Genomic DNA, 15,484 nt, shown 5'->3' with positions numbered 1-15,484 from the left:
TTTTGCTCAATGGCAAAATTGGATTAATGGGTAAAACATTATTTTTTCAAACAGTACAAAGAGTTTGTAAAGTAAGTTGTCTCATCTTCCCTGACCTCCCAACCTTTCTCCCCAGAATCAACTAGTTACCGGTTTGTTGGTATATCCTTACAAGTGTGCTCATTATCATCCCTTTTTTTTTTTGGCTGCGTTGGGTCTTCGTTGCTGCGCATGGGCTTTTCTCTAGTTGTGGCGAGCAGGAGCAGGGGCTACTCTTCGTTGTGGTGGCTTCTCTTGTGGAGCATGGGCTCTAGGCATGCAGGCTCAGTAGTTGTGGCTCGGGCTCTACAGCTCAGGCTCAGTAGTTGTGGTGCACAAGCTTAGCTGCTCTGCGGCATGTGGGATCTTCCCAGACCAGGACTTGAACACGTGTCCCCTGCATTGGCGGGCGGATTCTTAACCACTGCGCCACCAGGTAAGTCCCACCGCATATTTTTAAATAGGAGTATACTATATCTTCCATTTTTACTGAACCATGTATCTTTTTTTTTGAACCATGTATGTATGTATGTATTTATTTATTTATTTATGGATGGATGGCTGTGTTGGGTCTTCGTTTCTGTGCGAGGGCTTTCTCTAGTTGCGGCGAGCGGGGGCCACTCTTCATCGCGGTGCGCGGGCCTCTCACCGTCACGGCCTCTCTTGTTGCGGAGCACAGGCTCCAGACGTGCAGGCTCAGCAGTTGTGGCTCACGGGCCTAGTTGCTCCGCGGCATGTGGGATCTTCCCAGACCAGGGCTCGAACCCGGGTCCCCTGCATTGGCAGGCGGATTCTTAACCACTGCGCCACCAGGGAAGCCCTGAACCATGTACTTTTTTTTAACATTTTATTAAAGTATAGTTGATTTACAATGTTGTGTTAGCTTCTGGTGTACAGCAAAGTGATTCAGTTGTACCTGTATATTATTTTTCATATTCTTTTCCATTATGGGTTATCACAGGATATTGAATATAGTTCCCTGTGCTATACAATAGGACCTTGTTGTTTATCCATTCTATATATAATAGTTTGCATCTGCTAATCCCAAACTCCCAATCCATTCTCCCCCACCCCCTTTCTCCTTGGCAACCACAAGTCTGTTCTCTATGTCTGTGAATCTGTTTCGTAGATAAGTTCATTTGTGTCATATTTTAAATTCCAATATAAGTGATATCAAATGGTATTTTGTCTTTTTGTGACTTACTTCATTTAGTATGATAATCTCTAGGTCCATCCATGTTGCTGCAAATGGCACAATTTCATTCTTTTTTATGGCTGAGTAGTATTCTATTATATATATATATATATACCACATCTTCTTTATCCATTCATTTCTTGATGGACATTTAGGTTGTTTCCACGTCTTGGCTGTCGTAAATAGTGCTGCTGTGAACATAGGGGTACATGTATCTTTTTGAATTAGTTTGCTCCGGATACTTGCCCAGGAATGGGACTGCTGGATCATATGGCAACTCTTAGTTTTTTGAGGAACCTCCATACTGTTCTCCATAGTGACTGCACCACTTTACTTTCCCACCAACAGTATAGGAGGGTTCCCTTTTCTCCACACCCTCTCCAGCATTTATTTGTAGGCTTTTTAATTATGGCCATTCAGACTGGTGTGAGGTGGTTCCTCATTGTAGTTTAGATTTGCATTTCTCTAATAATTACCAACGTTGAGCATCTTTTCATGTGCCTGTTGCCATGCCAATAAATTTTATGACCATTGCCAAACTAATAGAAGAAAAATGGTGTTTCCTTTTAATTTTGCATTTCTTTTATTAATAAGGTTGAATAGCTTTTAATCTGTTAAAAGCCATTTTTGTATTGTCCTTTGCCTCCTACTTTTCTTATTTAAGAGCTCTAGTATTTAGGAAATTCACTTTTGCAATTAGAAATTACAAATACTCTATTTATCTTAATTTTTACCTTGTTACTGGCATTTTGCCAAGCAATAATTTTATGGTTATATTAATCTTTAAAAAACACTTTCTTTTTGTGCTTGACGATTGTTTGAGCCATCTGAACTTAAAGTTTTTTGGTTTTGTTTTTATTGTGGTAGAAATGCACAATTACCATCTGGACCATTTTTAAGTGTACAGTTCAGAGGTATTAAATACATTCATGTTGTTGTGCAACCATCACCACCACCATCCATCCCGATAACTCTTCCTCTTTAAAACTGAAACTCTATACCCATTAAACGATAACTCTGGGAGGCGGGATCAAGATGGTGGAGTAGGACCCTGGGCTCACCTCCCACCACAAACACATCAAAACTACAACCACATACAGTTCTCGTTGAGAGCCATCTGAAGACTAGCACTGTGGCTCTTCTACAACCAAGGCTGTAAAAAAAAAAAAACGAACCACACAGAGTCTGATAGGGAGAAGTGATGTAGTCCAGGCCTACACCCATAGCAGGTGACCCAGAAGAGGGGATATCACAGGGCAGGCTCAGGGCTCTGCCCTGGGGAGTGAGGTGTTCAAGCCACATATTAGGCACCCCAGCCCTGGGGTCTGACACTGAGATGAGCCCCATTAGCTGGCTTGAAAACCAGTGGGTCTTACCAGACGGCTGTAAGTAACCAGGATTCTGCTCTTGAACAGCATGCACACTTGCTTGCTCCCAGTCCCAGTGTGGAGGCTATAGATTGAAGACCACCTAGTGCTGTGGCTGGCCTGCCAGGACCACCTCAGGGCACCCCCGGCTTGTACCAGGCTCCTGCTCCAGCACCTCCTGCTTTGAATAAATGTCTGCTCAAGTCCTTTGCCCATTTTTGAATTGGGTTATCTTGTTGAGTTCTAGTTCTCTATATAATCTGGATATTAATCCCTCATTAGATGATATGATTTGCAAGTGTTTTCTCCCATTCTGTGGGTTGCCTTTTTCCTCTGTTGAGTCTTTTGATGCATAAAATTTTTAAATTTTCACCAAGTCCAATTTGTCTATTTTTTGTTACCTGTGCCTTTGGTGTCATAGCAAGAAATGATTGCCAAATCCGGTGTAGTAACGCTTTAGTTGTTTTCTTCTAAAAGTTTTGTTTTAGATCTTCCATCAAGGTCCTTGATCCATTTTGAGTTACCTGTTTCTATGATGTTAGGTCAGGGTCCAAACTTACTCTTTAGCATGTGGATGTCTAGTTTTCCCAGCACCATTTGTTGAAGACTGCCCTTTCCCATTTGACAGTATATATGAGGGCTTATTTCAGGGCTCTCTATTCCATTGGTCTATTTGCCTTTATGATCACTGTAGCTTTGTAGTAAGTTTTGAAATCAGGAAGTGTGAGTCCTCCAGTTTTGTTCTTTTTCAAGACTGTTTTGACTATTCGGTGTCCCTTGAGATTCCATATGAATATTAGGATGGGTTTTTCTATTCCTGCAAAAAACATCATTGGGATTTTGATAGGGATTGCATTGAAACTGTAGACATTTTAACAATATTGACTCTTCCAATCCATGAACATGTGTTTCCATTTGTCCTCTTTAATTTCTTCCAGCAATGTTCTGTAGTTCTCATTATACAAATCTTCTACCTCCTTGGTCAATTACTAAATATTTTATTTTTTTGATGCCATTGTAAATGGAATTGTTTTTGTAATTTCCTTTTTAGAGTGTTCCTTGTTAGTGTGTAGAAATGCAACTGATTTTTGTGTTGACTTTGTTTCCTGCTACTTTGCTGAACTCATCGGAACAGACTTTTTGTGAAATCTTTAGTTTTCTACATATAAGATCATACCATCTGCAAACATGATTTTACTTCTTCTTTTCCAATTTTTTTCTTCTTCTTGCCTAATTGCTCTAGCTAGGACTTCCAACACTATGTTAAACAGAAGTAGTTATGGTAGGCATCCTTGCCTTGTTCCTGATCTTAGAGGAAATGCCCGGATATCACCCTTGTATAGACATTTTATGGTTGACTCACTTACTTACTTCTTTAACATGCCATTGGAATCCACTGCTTAGGATTTTTATTCATATCATGCTATCTTTGTCAGGTTTTTAAATTAATCCTTTGATAAGAATTTGGGGGCCTATTACATGCTGAAGTTTAACCCTTGTGTTACCTCATAAAGATTTGATATAATTCAACTATGATAATCCCTGGCCCTTTTCTTCTCTAATAATTGCTCTGTTGCAATTTCTTTCCAACCACTTTTAATAATTTATATTTTCCTTATAAATCATCTAACTCACTCTTCTAACTTTTCCCATCTCACTATCTATACAAGCTTGTGCCATTTTTCTTCACTGGTAACTACTGATCTATCTTACTTTACATTCATTTTTTACCTCATTTTGTTTTTAAACTTTTCCTATGTTCTTTATCATTTTCCTAGCTATTTGAATTCAATGTTTAACTCATCTCTCTTTATTATTAGTGTTTAAGGCTTTGACTCCCCACTGAGCCTGACCTCCCCCCCCCCCAACCCCTGCCAGTTCTGCTCTGCTCAGTCTCTGCTGTACCACAAGGGGCCTCCCCTTGGTAGTATTATATGATAGCTGGACACACTCCAGAAAAATTCTGGAAGTTTTTTTTACTCTTTTCAGACTCATATATGTTAACAATTAGAACCAAGAACATACTATACAATCAGCCTGCTAAACTACATTACCAAATATTAGATGTTTCTCTTTTCTTTCTTTCTTTCTTTTTTTTTGGGGGGGGGGAGGGGTACATACACATAGACCATCATCTAAACCTTCAGATAGTAGTGGCTCTATTGCCCAAAATAGACCATGGCAAACGTCTTACTGTAGCAAAATTTCACATCTAGCCCAATCCAGCTTACTCTTATTTTTTCATAATCCTCTAAGGGCTGCACTGTCCAGTAGTCACTACGAGCCACATGTGCCAAGTACTTAAACTGTAGCTAGTCCAGTTGTGAGTGTTGTAAGTATAAGATGCCAGATCTTGAAAACTTTGTACCATGAAAATATTAATATTTTGTTTTACATGTTGATGTTTTAGCTATATTAGGCTAAATCAAATACATTAAAATTTAACCAGTTTCTTTTTACTATCTTAATGTGTCTACCAGAAACTTTTACAATTACATATGTGACTGCACAGCACTACCGGGCAGTGCCGCTGGCTCTCTTCCCTCTGGTGTACACACAAGGCTTTGAAACCACAGAGAGCACTGCCTTGTAACCATCTGAAGACGACAGCACCACGATGCCACGTTAGTGTCAGCATTTATTTTAAAAATACACAAAATATAAATTCTTTACATCAAAGTGTGATGACCTCACTTATACATTGTTCCATACTTACCTGGTTTTGCTTGCATCCTTATGCAAACATTAAGAATAAATGGATTTGATTCTGATTTTTTGCTATGGTTCATGTAAACAGTTGAGACTGCTACATAAAGTAGGTTGTTTTAAAAGGTAAAATGGCCACAGGAAACCAACAGTAAAACAATTCAATTTGGTTTGTTTAACGAAATTGGCAGAAGTCTTAGCAGATAGATAATTGAAGACAATATTGGCTTCTAGGCATTTTAAATATTAAAGACCTTGAGGTTTTCTTGTAAACATAACTTAGACCTTGTTGGCATTAAGTCTGAAAGTAAAATATTAAACCATGATTTTCATCATCCTGCCCATGTCAGTATACACTCTCTTTATTATGAGAATGAAACCAAATAATAAACAAAATACATCAGGAATTTCAAACTGTACTGCAGAGAAGGTCCCAGCTGGTCTCTCCTGGGGGCGGTCTAACTTAAGCTGACCCTGCCACTGGCTGGGTGTGATCCCCTCTGTCCACTGGACAGTGCAACGCCACAGGCCACGAGATGGTCAGTTCCTCTTGCTCCAAGTCTTCGGAAGCAATTGAGACTCTACTTCCACCTCTGCTGGCTCTGCCGTCCTTCCTTGGGCTTGAATTCACTGGGTTAGTGGTTTGCAACTATTGTCAAGACTGTACTGTCCCTTTAAGGTACCACATGCCACCATAGCTTACACAGCAGTCCTATGAATAGAGAAACATGTCAAGGGCGGACTTCAGCAGGAAAAGGAGCTACTTACATTCTGTGCAGAATATCAAAACTTGATTCATGATTAATGGAGAGAACACAAATGGGAGATCAAAATCTGCCTGACCACGACACTGTGGTCACCGCCCAGCCTCCTCCATGTGTGGGCCTCAAGCCCCTCCTCTCCTCAGGGGTATCTTAAGAGTGAGGGACTATAAATGAATGTGCTCTAGAAACACAAAATACAAAAACTGAATAAGCTGACCAGAACAAAAGTGCTTCACAAATAGCATCAGCACCTATGGACCTGGAATATAAGAATACTAGAATATAGGGAATTTGTCATCAGCTTTCAGTGTTCCAATGCTTCTGCAAGTATGATATTTGTACCACACAGTCAATTCATAAAGGCATTATAGGTAATGCTTAACAGGAATTAAGTATTTTCATATACTAGACAAATGATATATTCCTTTTTAAACTAAATTTTATTTTAAAATTGTTCTACTAAAAGCAAGTAGCACAAGAGTTAGTATGTGGCTATGGCAAAAACCATGAAAGTGGTACACTATTCAAAGGAGTGGGGTAAGGATTCTAATCTAGGCCCTGTCACTGTAAAGGATGACTATATTTTTTTTAAGATGGAGCTTACATCTTATTCAATTTAGTCCTTTTGCATATACCAACCACACCGATGCCAACTATCTGTTGCTGAAGACCCGACTGGCTGGGGAGGAGTCCAAGAGGAAGCCTGATTTATAAACACAGCAGTAGGAAAGGCACGAGACTAGGTCCCTTTCCACACACTGTCAGCCTCTATCTAAGACAGGGAGGAGCCAGTCGTGGGCGCCCTGGTTCTTAAGCTCACAGTCAGCAAAAGCCTGGAGCCTCCGGACATTATTATACGCAAAATGGATGTACCTTTAGCACTTTATCCAACTCCTGTTTACTCAGATCTTCTCCACACTCTTGAGTCAGCCGAGACTGGATCATGTTCCGGCGTACCCGGTAATTTTTGGAAAAAATTTCAAGCAAAACCTGTCGATGCTTTAGTAGCAAAAACATGTTATTATGGGAAACAATCACCTAAAAGAGAAACATCCCCAAACAAGAAACCCAAAGGCTATGGACCTAACTCCATGCTGCAGTCTTTGATCAAAGTCCTTGCTCAGGACTTCTGGTTAAAGACAAACACGTTTGGCCAATTTGTCACCTCTTAAGACCCCAATAAAATGAAGAAATAAAGGTATATGTCCACAAGAACAACCCAGTGAAGCATCGGCAGAGGATGAGTGATTCAGACATACTTTTTCATGATTAAAAACCAGGAGTGGTAACTGATTCAGCAGGCAGGTGAAGCCACCATCTAAACTGCGTGAAGACAGAGAACAGGATGAGGAGTGAGTGGCTTAAAGTCCTGACACACAAACAAGACAGGATGCCATGAAAAGCATTACGTCCCAAAGAAAAACTAAACAGGAAGGATAAAGGATAGTCAAAATCCCCACCCCCTGCAAAGTACAAAAGGTGTTAAATGAGAGAAAAAAGATTTGATCCACTAGGTCCAACATATGACCTAAGAATTCCGGAAGAACAGAAAAAAACAGGTACAGGAATTACGAATCTATCACAGAACTTCGTAAGAATGACTCAACTGCCCAGTACAGTAATAATCCACAGCAGGGTGCATCTGGAGTTGCACTGATGTGCTATACGCGGAGTGAGGAAAACCGTAAGTTTGGTTTAAAGGAAGGGTGTGGATCAAACTGAAAAGACCAAGGAACAGAGCGTCAGTGCACGACAACTCTGAAAGCTTGAATACAGTGGAAAACGATCTTAAATTCAGAGGAAGATGATCTGCCCTCCAAAATCCTAGTCCCAGACAAATAATAAAACCTGAGGACAAAAGAAAGCCATTTGAAGACATGGAAGAATGCAGACAACTCCTCTGTGCCCTTAGAAGCTAAAATTAAGCAACAAGGAAGACCAAACGTTGCAAGCCAGCAAGAGACATGGAGCCGGTCCCGCTGGGGAGGCATCCGGGGAGTCAGACTCAAGAACGGTACTACCGTTGGTATCCATGTGTTCAGAAAACCATGCAAGTGAAAATAGGAAGCAGTATAAAGAAGAAATGATGTCAATTATATTTCAATAAAGCTGGAAAAAAGTGAAAAAAAAAATAAGAAGAAGAAATGTAATCGTAGATACTACTGGTATTTGGCTCTACGATGAACAAATTTCCAGTCATGATGCTATAAGCATTGATACATGATTTAACAAAAAAACTTGTCGTAACACATCCCACACCTGTCTACATTCTCCCATAGCTGAGAACTAAATCCTCATCCACCACAACAGGAAGCCCATTGATAACATCAAGTTGAGACATCAGAGAGCAGTATAAGCATATTTCGCATATACATAATAATTTTTAAGAATGGAGGAACTCTTCTGGTGGTTATCTTGTAGTTAAGAAGTGATTGCCTCTGAGGAGTGGGAATCAGGTCAGGCAAGGCAGGAGACGGTTTCCCATATAGCTTCAGTCTTACTTATTTTTAAGAACATGCACTTATACTTTTTTCCTTTTAATTATTGGAGTACTTCAGGAGTAGGAAACCCAGATGCCACCTATTCTGGCCAAAAGCACACAGAGACTGTTCCAGTTTGCTCTCCATCTACGGCACCATCACAGAAGGCCCCGCCCTTTTGGTATTCTCAGCCTGCCTGTCAGTCCCCTTCTAAGAGGTAAAAGGGGACACAGAACTCAGTGGGGGCCTTTGCTCACTACCCTTCTCCCCACACCTGAGGGATAGGACCTGGAAAAGGACAGAGCGACTGGAGTTTAGCAATTAAATCTTAATCTTTAAAACTCAGGCAAGCTCATGATTTAAGGAAAACTTCTGGACCTCAGGTGCTGCTGGCTGCATTCATACTCTGTTCACTGGACACCCGTGACCCTTCCTGTCTGGGTGTGACTAGAGGCAAAACGACCAATTTCTCTAACCTGAGGTCTGATCCAGCACCTGAGATCTGATAAGGAATCCTTTTAATTCCTGCCGCCATCAGCCACCTGAAAAATGTGGTCCATTACAGGTTCACAAGCCTGCCTGGGCATCAGAATCATCTAGAAAGCTTTGTAGAAACTTAAATACCTAGGACCCTACCCCATTCCTATGGAACTGAACTGAATCTCTGGGGTCAGTCCTGGGAATCTCTGTAGTTTTTAAAAGGCGATTTTGATGCCGATGGTCCAGACTGGCATCTGGAAACCACTGGTTTTGGCTCACACTACTGGCACATCCAGCATGTCTGAAGTACACAGAGACACAGAGCCAGAATACTTAAAATTGGGAGTGGCTGGAAAATCTGAAGTGGACACAGCCGCACTCTGGGCCTCCCCAAAGGTCTGACCCTCTGCGGAACACCGACCTGCTCCCGGGGAGGACGGCAGCAAAGGTCACCTCACCTGGTCACTCATGTCTCCAGACTCCCAGAGGGCGAACACCTTCTGCTCATCCGGGGAAGCAGCCGTCTGTGGGGGAAACTAACCGAGGCCCAGGTGTGAGCTGGCCGATCGTGTTCGCCACCTGGGTCCTCCCTCCCCCGGGGCCCTCACAGTCTGCACCCGCCCAGCTCCTGCCGCTCACCAGCTGCGGGCTGTGGGCGGCCGCACGCCTGCATCTGCGTCCTCCTCCCCACCGGCCACACCCGCGCGGAGAGGGCTCCCGCGAGCAGCAGCACGCGCCCGGCCCGCGGCCTGCGCACCTGCTCGGTGAGGCGGGGAGGCGGCTGCTTCCGTTTTCCCCATCGGCCTGGCGTGAGCTCTCCTCTCTGCTTTAACATCCAGCGTCCTCCCACCCTAATATCAACCCTCCGCTGTGTCCTGAGGAGCACTCCCGGCCCCGTAACTCCTTAGGAACGTCCTGGGGATTCCTTTCAATCCCCCCAACAAGGGCCGTGCCCGTACGGCTTAGAGGCCCTGCCCGACCCTAAGCGGCCCGTGCCTCACAGTTCAGCAGCGTCCGAAGGTGGGCCGAGGAAAGGGTGGCCTGGGCTCCTGGTTCCCGCAGGAGCAGGAAGGGGCGCCTGGTGGAGTGGCACCACAACACAAGCAATAGCAACAGTTCCTACCACGTAAAGTCCCAGGTGGGGCTCTAAACATACAGTCTCGTTTGCTACCAGAGAGGAAGCGAGGTGTTGCTGCCTCCACTCTCCATGAGAAAAGCCCGGTTCAGAGAGGTTCACTCAATGTCTGTGGTCACACAGCTAACAAGTGGCAGAACCAGGAGTTAAACTCAAGTCTTTGCGAGTGTACTTGCTCTCCCTGGGCCTCAGCTCCCTTGTATAAAGAAAAACAAGGCTGGACAGGTCTGAGGAACATTCCACCTTGGACATGACTATGACGCAGGATCCCGGGTCCCGAGGGTGGCCCACTCCACGCCCCTTGCCCTCTATCCACTCCAACAGCACAAGATGGCCTGGCTAACATCAGGCAGGCGCCTCTCCCTTGCCTGGCTCAGTCAGTCAGCCAAAGGCAAGCCTGCAGATAACCGGACCCGTTTGCTACGTGGACAAGGGTGGCTCCAAACAGGGCAGGGCCCCCCCAAACCCCAGTACCTTCTGTAGAGAGCTCACCAAGGAGGCTCCCTGCCACGAGGGCCAGATCCCCCGGGACACCCCAGCCAGCCTGGGACCCAGGGCCTCTTGTCCTAGTTTCTGCTCCTCACGTACACAGGGATGGGCCTTTGCCTCACATCACCCAAGGCTGCAGGTGCTTCTGACCTTAGACTGCAGACGTCAGCGCTCCCTTGTTAAGAGGCAGACACAGCCCCACCTCACCCCACGTGCCGCCAGGTCTGGACAGAGCCTGGGAGAGAGAACGACCAGCACAGCCTCCCTGGGGCCACAGCCTGGCACGCTTCACCCTCAGCGCAGGGAGGTGGTCTCCAAGGGTCCCTCTGCTCTTGCACTTCCTCCCCTCTAGGGCCCCTTCCAATGACGGGACAAGAAGCCCAGAAGCCGGGGGGTGTGGGGGTGGCCCGCCCTGAACCTGCAGGCTTGGCACCAGAAATGCTAATGGAAAGGCCACAGAGCCACGCTAGTCAGCCAGCCTCCAGGGCAGGGAGGCCCACCGGCAGGAGCCCAGGCACAGCTGGGGGCTCTGGTGAGAGGGCCAGCTCGTCTCAGCTGAAGCAGAAACGATTTAAGACTTGGTTGGGGCCACTGTACAGAGGTTCAACTTCCAGCTCTATCACTTCCTGGGTATGTGACCTTTAAACAAGTTCATTCTACTTCTTTGAAACTCGGGCTTCTTCATCTACCGTTGCAAGAAGATCAAATGATACTAGAAGCGAAATCATCTTGAAAAACGGCAAAGCTGACAGGAATGAGGGAGGTGCCGGCACAGGAGGGGGCTAGACCCCGGGACGGGGAGCCGGCGTGACCAAGGAAGGCCCTGCTGTGTGCCAAGCCAACGTGTGACGGCCTTCAGACTCCCACTCAGCCCTCACCAAAGCCCCGTGACACAAAAACTAACATTCACCCACTTGAGATGAGGGTGCAGAGCCGAGAGGCTGACCCGGCCCAAGGTCACACCCAGCAACCACGTGGGAGCCAAGAGTCACACCAAAGCCAACAGTCTCCCGAGTGCCCCTGCCCCGTGCACCCTGCAAACAGCTGTTTCCCCAAAGCCGGCAGGGCTCAGGCCACTCTGGTACCAGCTTCTCTCCACAGCCACTTTCAGCCAGGAAAGATGCTGCCTACCCAGGAGCCCTCCGAGGGGCGTGTGCCGCCCGTCCAGCAGGCGCTACTTACAGGCACCAGTATCTGCTTGCAGCCAGCGGCCAGCACCGTGTCCTGCAGCATGCGGTCCGAGATGCCGCTGAAGAGCATGTGGCCGGGGGGCAGGCTGGCCAAGTGCAGGTTGAAGAGGCGCTTGAGTTCGCTCAGCGTGAGCACAAACTGTCTCTGAAAGGTGGCCTCCACGAAGGCCCTCAGTTCCCGGGCCACGGGGGTGCCGGCAGAGCCTGAGGGCGGGTGCCCGTTGAAGCCGTCCCCGCCTGCCGCCCGCCCAGCAGGCAGCCCGTTGGCCAGCCTGCCGTGGAGGCCACTGCTGGGCGAGGTGTCCATGGGCTCCTCGGCCTCCTCTGCGCCCCGCTCCTCCTCCTCCTCCCCCTCCTCGCTCACGGGCTCCTCCTTGATCCGCACACCAGGCAGGACCGAGGCCGCCCGCAGCTGCTCCTTCCTCCGCTGCAGCTCCCGCTCCAGCAGCGCGTGGTTCTGCTGGGCCTGTCTTTTGGCGACTTGGACCCGCTGGTCCCCAGAGACCAGCCCGGCAGGCCCTGCGGAGAGACACAGGGCTGCTCAGGACAGTAGGGACGGTGCAGGGAAGGGCCTGAGATGAAGTCCCACGGCCCCTCTGCCCCACAGACGTTCCCTTCCATCCTGATGGGGACACCCTGCTGACCACAGGAAGGGGACAGGGAAAATGCAAGCCAGCTGGCACTTGAAGCAAGTGGCCCAGCCTGCCTTTCGCCCCCATCTTACCCAGAAGGAATGTGGCTACCCCAACAATGAGGGAAGAAACAGAACCAGGAAAAGCAGATTCCCGCATTCAGAGACCCAAGCCAGGGTGGGTTACTGCTGAGTCCCTGCCACCAGCATCCCTGCCAACCCAAGCGGGCGAGAAATCTCAGCAGCCTGGAACCCAGACACAGCCCTGGAACCCAGAAGCCTCGGTCCCTGAGGCCAAGGCTCTGCCACTGGACAAGCCTCCAGCTGAGGGAAGAGGGCACAGAAGGGCAGCCAACAATGAGCCACAACCCCTCATATCCCCCCACAGGCTGAGAGCCCTGACAAGTTCCAGAAAAGTAGCCCTTCTGGAGCCAGTGTCAGGGTTAGGGGCCCACCCAGCCGACACCCCTCCACACCTGATTGTCCATCCGGCTTCTTTGGCATGGTTTCCTTCACAAGATTATAAACTTTTTCTAATCTGAAAAGAAGAGTGAACCCTCTTAACTTTAAACCATGTCCCCTCACGTCACCTGCCTCCCAGCAGAAACACCCCCTTAAGCCCTGGACATCCTAGTCCCTAAGACGTCGCACGCCTGGAACTTCGACGGTCTCTCCCCGCAGCTCGGAGCCCCACGGCGGGGGTGGGGAGTGGTGGGCCACCCTCCCTTCCCCAGTGGGTCTCCCGCCAGCCTGCCTCGGGCCACACAAGCCCCCGCTCCTGCTCCTGAGTGCTTTCTCCCTCCTTCCCGACCCCCCAGAACAGACACGGGTCAGTTCGAGTCAGCTCGGATCAGCAGGCGTGTCTGTGCCAGGTCTCTGCCGGGGGGATTCTGGGATCGAGCAGCAAGGTCCACCTGAGTGGAGGAGGGGTGCACACAGCCCCAAATTTGCATTCCCGCCCCAGATGCAGCCAGGCTGCACTCCCCGCTGGAAGCAGGTGGCTGGGGACAAGCTGGTGTTCCTCTGCCTGGCTCCCCCTCATCCCGCCCAGCAAGCTCTTACTTGGCCTGGATGCCCGTCCACAGCATGTGCTGCCGCTGGACCACATCTGGATGCTTCTTGATGAACTCCCCGTCATAAGGCAGTATGAACTCCCAGCCCTTGTTGATCCTCACTACGGCCATGTGCTCCAGAAAGTCCTTCACGTCTTCCGCGCAGAGCTGGGGAGAGGGGGCCAAAGGTGAGGCACGCCCAGCCCAAAAGCCCCACCCAGCCCCCGTTCCTCCAGTAGTGGGGCCGGGCCTCGGATCAAGAAGAACTTCACTTACTTTAGTCACCGCTGCCACCTCTTTCCTTACCACCCACCGGCTCTGCGTGAACTTCCACATCTAAGGGAGAGAAAGAAGCTTGTTTCCAGGAGGCAGGGATCCTACTAGGACTGTCCCCAAAACCCCTGCTGTTGTCCTGGGAGCCTGGGATGCGGGCACAAAGTGGCGGCTCTGAGCCGGCCTGGGTGTCAGGCAGACTGGGTCTGGGTCTGGGTCCTGGCTGAGGGCAGTCACTTCAACTCTGAGCCTCCATCTCCTCCTCTGCAAAGGACCTCCTGGGCCACCTCTTCCAGGAGGGCAGCTGGACCCACTCCACACCACAGAAGCTCCCTGGGGTGGTGGACACCTTGCCCGTATGTCACCTACAACAACTCAGATTTGACTAGACCCTCTCTCCCAGACCCCCAGATGTGACGGTGTCTCACGGACAGAGGAGGGCTGACAGGCAGCTGAGGGTGAGTGGCACACGTGTGGAAGGCGAGCCTGGGAGTCGATGCCACTGCACCCTGACCCCCAGAGACGAAAATAAACCACACAGGCATCTAGACGCTAAGTACCCACAGGAGCTGGGACACCCAGCTGGGAAAAGAAAAAACGGAGGCACTCTCTGAAACAGCTTAAGGGCTGCCTGGTGTGATTAGGTCTGCGCATGAGCTCACCAAGGTCACCACGGACAGCTCCAAGGAGACAGACTGCAGCAAACGCAAAGCACGCTGCCAAGGTCAAGGGAGGCAGCGCAGGTCCCAGCAGCTCAGGGGTCAAGCCTTTGGGAGGGATGCCTTGGCTGGGACTTAAGCTCTGGATAAGGGCGGCGGGGCAGATAGGGTGACGGGGTGGAGGCATGAGCCAGCTCAGGAGCTGCAAAAAGCCCACAGCAACAGTGCAGGAAACACGCATGAGGAAAGCAGTTGTGAACTGGGGAGCGTCAGCCCCACTCAAAGAGGGTGCTGTTTGGGGGTGCGGGTCCAATGGTACCAGACTGTCCAATTATTCATGACAAGACAGAAATCTAGTTTGAATCATGACTGTGATTTGTAAAAATAGACAACTAAGTCAACATTTTAAAAACACCACTCAGGTCAAATGGCTCCTTGGCCAGAATCTACCTATGGGACTCCAGTTTGCAACCTCCAGGCTAGGAACTCAAAGGTTCTTATGAAGCTGAAGACTCCAGGGTCTGAGAGGAAGGAGAAGAAAGGCCAGAGTCCAGAGCCCTCCACTCCCCCCAGCCCCACCCTGGCCACACATACCTGCCCTTTGCCCGCTGCCTGGGCGAAGGTCCGGGATACTCTGTGCTGCCCCAGTCCTCCTCCCATGATGCCCCAACCCGGGAGGCCAGAGAGCCTGGGCACTTACAACAAAGTCTCGGCCCCTGCAGAGCACCTCAGCAGGCACGCCGCTGTGAGGGCTAGAAGAGTCCTTGGGGTACAGGATGTCACTGCCAATGAGACAGGGTGGCAGGTCAGTCCCTGTCCTCAGCACCTCTGCCCCCCACTCCCTCAGGCTCCGGGTGGAAGCTCAGGCCTCTTTCCAACATGGGAGGGTGCCGGCCTGGGCCCCAACCGCTCCCCTCAGACCCTCCCCTTTTCCCTGGGAGCCTGGCTCCAAGAGTTCTTTCTCCTACCCCTTTCCCAACGCCCCCCTCGCACACCTGCCCAGCCCCAAGGCCCCTGACATAGTCGGAGGGGCCCGGGGCTCAGA

General features: G+C 48.8%; 1 protein-coding gene across 2 annotated transcripts in view; it reads right to left on the bottom strand.

Annotated features, from left to right (window-relative positions):
• Positions 1-5,205: 5,205 nt before the first annotated feature.
• Positions 5,206-15,484, bottom strand: part of POLR3E (RNA polymerase III subunit E) — a 31,357-nt gene continuing 21,078 nt past the window's right edge. For both annotated transcript variants that reach the window (XM_068566156.1, XM_068566157.1), the window contains 8 exons: positions 15,140-15,221; positions 13,784-13,843; positions 13,518-13,675; positions 12,932-12,993; positions 11,817-12,343; positions 9,469-9,546; positions 6,924-7,049; positions 5,206-5,998 (listed from right to left, as the gene is read on the bottom strand). In XM_068566156.1, coding sequence (XP_068422257.1) covers positions 5,942-5,998; positions 6,924-7,049; positions 9,469-9,546; positions 11,817-12,343; positions 12,932-12,993; positions 13,518-13,675; positions 13,784-13,843; positions 15,140-15,221 — 1,150 coding nt within the window. In that variant the 3' untranslated portion in view covers positions 5,206-5,941. The remainder of the gene's footprint in view (positions 5,999-6,923; positions 7,050-9,468; positions 9,547-11,816; positions 12,344-12,931; positions 12,994-13,517; positions 13,676-13,783; positions 13,844-15,139; positions 15,222-15,484) is intronic.

This window comes from Eschrichtius robustus, chromosome 16, assembly GCF_028021215.1.
Source record: "Eschrichtius robustus isolate mEscRob2 chromosome 16, mEscRob2.pri, whole genome shotgun sequence".
Lineage (NCBI taxonomy): Eukaryota > Metazoa > Chordata > Mammalia > Artiodactyla > Eschrichtiidae > Eschrichtius > Eschrichtius robustus.
Note: the sequence above shows the minus strand (reverse complement) of the source record. Positions and strands in the feature narration are given on the sequence as shown.